The sequence below is a fragment of the Perkinsus marinus genome (genome assembly GCF_000006405.1).
Source record: "Perkinsus marinus ATCC 50983 genomic scaffold scf_1104296958776, whole genome shotgun sequence".
NCBI lineage: Eukaryota > Perkinsozoa > Perkinsida > Perkinsidae > Perkinsus > Perkinsus marinus.
In genome coordinates, this window is record NW_003206626.1 from 142,878 (window position 1) to 146,267 (window position 3,390).

Sequence of the window (3,390 nt, forward strand, 5' to 3'; positions counted from 1 at the left end):
CCTGAGGGAACTCAAACACTTGTCCTTTGGTGACGTAGACTATACATTTAGTCCACACATGTCTATAACGTTGATAATAGGCTCCCCGAGATAGGACTTTTACCGTTGTTCTTGCAGACGTTGACTGTCTGGCCTTAGTAGTCTGCTAAGCCATCAAGGGATAGTCCAGTAGTAGTAGTAGTAGTAGTAGTAGTAGTAGTAGTAGCAGTAGTAGTAGTAGTAGTAGTAGTAGTAGTAGTAGTAGTAGTAGTACTCCGTTGGAGTCAGACGCAGTATAGTAGTAATGAGTATTAGAGGAAAGAACCAAATGCTGTATAATCTGCCGACCCTCAGGTGCGTGTCACATAGGAATCGGACGTATCACACACGTGTCACCATAGTCTCGACATTCTGTGATGTACAGCAAATGAGGACGAGAGCTCCTGCCCAAGCTGCTGCTATCGTGCACTAAGGCCGTGACCAGTTAGTTGCCTGCCCTTATAGGAACCCCTCGCGTCCTCAGCATGTCATGTATTGTCTTACAATCGTCCGTCCCTCGTTTTCAGGTAGCATTCCACGTTTTCCATGTGCCCTCCAACCGAGGAAGTGAAAGTGTCCGACGGCAATCGGGTTTTCGTCGAGAAGTCATCTTATCGCTTTGTCAATGCCCCATCGGGCACTGTCTTCACCTGCTGGACGGCCTTGTCCAAAACTATGATCGGCACGGGAATGCTGGCTTTGGCCTACGGCTTCTCCCAGTGTGGTTGGCTGCTTGGCTTCGTCCTACTTATCCTCTCCGCCATGGGAGCATCATTTACACTGCATCTTCTGAACATACTAGCAATGAGGTCGCCAACCCGACACGTGTCCTTCTTCACTATTGCTGAGGCGTGTGCTCCTTGGTCCCGATGGATTGTTGACGTTGCAATTGCTGTTAAATGTATGGGTGTTGGTATTTCCTACATACAAGTGTCTGGTGACACCATTTCATACGCCATTGGTGTGTGGACAAACAACGCTATCGATAAAGACCTACTACGTGCTATCGTCATTCTCGGTGTTCTCTGCCTGGTCTCCCCAGTATGCTTCGCTAGGAGTATCTCTAAGACAGTTATCATCAACATCCTAGGGCTACTCGCTATCGCCTATGTTGTTGTCCTTGCGATCGCCCTCGCTAATCTCGATAGTGGGGCGGTGACACGTGTGGGTTTACCTCCTACAGCGACTTTTTCGTCGGTCTTTTCTGTCATTCCGACGTTTATTTTCGCATTCACGTGTCACCAGAACATACTCCTCTGTGCGGAAGATTTGAGAGCTCGTACACAACATAAGCTGGACATTATAGCTGTTGCTTCTGAGGCTGCAGCACTCGTGCTATTCGTACCAGCTATAATTTTTCCCTACCTTACTTTTGGTGAGAGCACCAAGTCTAATTTCGTCCTCAACTATGACGTAGCCAACAACATTGCTGTTCAAGTCGGATATCTCCTCCTGGGAGTTGCCGAGGCGGCTGCTTACCCTCTACAACTCTTCCCTGCTCGTAAGTCCCTCTCTGTTTTATTGACTCGAGCGAAGTCCGTCAGCCCGAGGGCCGAGTTCTGGCTCAGGGTTTCCCTCACGAGCTTCGTTCTTGTCGTAACTGCTGCGATTGCTGTTACGGTAAAAAGTTTAGGAGTGACCTTGTCATTCGTAGGGATAGTGGGTTCGAATACCATCTGTTTTATCATGCCAACTTTCTTTTACTGTATCACAATGTACGAAAAAGGCGCAAGGAAGCCCTTCAAGTGGATCTTATCGGTCCTCGTTTTCAGCGTCACTGTGGCCTTATTGCCCATAAGCCTGTCGGCTGTGATAATCAGCCTTTTTTAATAAACAATTTTATAGTAAATGAGCACCTATATGTTATGAGGAGCTCGACTGTATACTTACTCGATTTCAGGCAGCTTTTATAGCACAAATTCCTCAATTTTGACGATTTATGCAGTGTTTTGTTCCAAGTTGTGAGTTGTTCGCTGCTGCACCCAGATACACCTTCCACGGTTTCTAGTGACTCCCCTAGTATGTAAGGTAAATCAACAAAAACGAATACATGAATGACAAGGGGCAAGACATGAGACACTTAGCAGTAGGTCGAATCACTAGGAGCGCTACACGGCTTAGCATAAGTGAGGATGCACTTCTGGTCACATTTCGGGCAATGGTTCGCCTTCACCACCTCGATGACTTCGTTAATTCGCTTATGGACCTGACAAGGAACTGCATAAGGGCGGCAGTTCAAGTTAGTACGTCCGCCACAGTGGGACGTCGTTGACCGGTCTTAACCAAGGATTGGACGGCTCTCCACCATGACCAAGTGAGAAGACCGTGATGGGAACTTCTCTGTGATGGAGCGAGAATGTTGGCCGCCTAGAAGCACGAATAACTGCTGAGGTGGATAGAATGACGAAAAGAAGTGCTCTTGGCCGACATCGGTGTCAATAGGATGATTGGAGAGCATCATCTCTAGAGCCGTTTGTCCATGGTCACTCGCAGACAAGCAGAACGCGATGGAATGTGGTCTCCTCATAAATGCTGTACATTCTCTCTGCCAGAGGAACGAACTGATGATCAATATGAAGCCTATGAGAGCGCTATCCCACCGTGTTGGGAGCTCGTCTCAGTGCTGAAAGGTCGACTTCTAGAACGGTGGAACCATTATGCTTAGGTCTAGCTCCAACCTGGATGCTCTCTTGTGAGGTCCAACAGGCATCGTTGGGCGTAGCACCTGTGGAATAGCCAATGATGTGCCTTGGCAGTTGCGAGAGCTAATATTCGAGTAAGGGAAGATGACGAGCTCTCTCAGTCATTTCTGGAATTAACTCGACTTGCACTATCAGTTATCAATTGGTCGCGGACGGCTGGGATATTTACTATGCGCATGCGTGCGACCATGATGATCGGGCAATCAGCTATGTCAGCTCATAGAGTCGCAAAGAGCTCTTTGAACAGATCTTAACGACTCAATCATTCCAGATGTACACAGAATGTCTATTTTCCCAGTGGATCCCAAAAACGTTTCTCCTGCCATGAGGAAAGCGAGTTTCCTCTACTCACGGTCATATTTCCCCGTGTGGTCGTTGAAGAGATTCCAAGGCAAAGATAGGCCGCACGCGGTGTTCCATTTTAAACCGGCAACTAGGGGTCTCCCGTCGGATACGCCTGTGAGACAAGTTGGCCGTAAGGAGACAATCCACCACGAAAGCGGGTGCGCCGACCAGTAACGTCCACAAGGTCAGTAGCATACGTTGTGTCCATCAGTAAATGCAGCACGACGCCGAATGGGACAGACTGAAGCACCTACGGAATGCAATCAACACTTGCTGAATCGTGTTGATTGTTCACGCTCAAGGGTTTTAGGAGCCGAAGATAAGC

At 48.1% G+C, this 3,390-nt stretch overlaps 1 protein-coding gene across 1 annotated transcript; it reads left to right on the forward strand.

Annotated features, from left to right (window-relative positions):
* Window positions 1-543: 543 nt before the first annotated feature.
* Pmar_PMAR029536 (10 transmembrane domain, possible aa transporter, putative) lies at window positions 544-1,911 on the forward strand. The gene has a single exon (XM_002773511.1). It carries the CDS (start codon window positions 565-567, stop codon window positions 1,846-1,848), a length of 1,284 nt encoding a protein of 427 aa, XP_002773557.1. The 5' UTR covers window positions 544-564; the 3' UTR covers window positions 1,849-1,911.
* The last annotated feature ends 1,479 nt before the right edge of the window (window positions 1,912-3,390 follow it).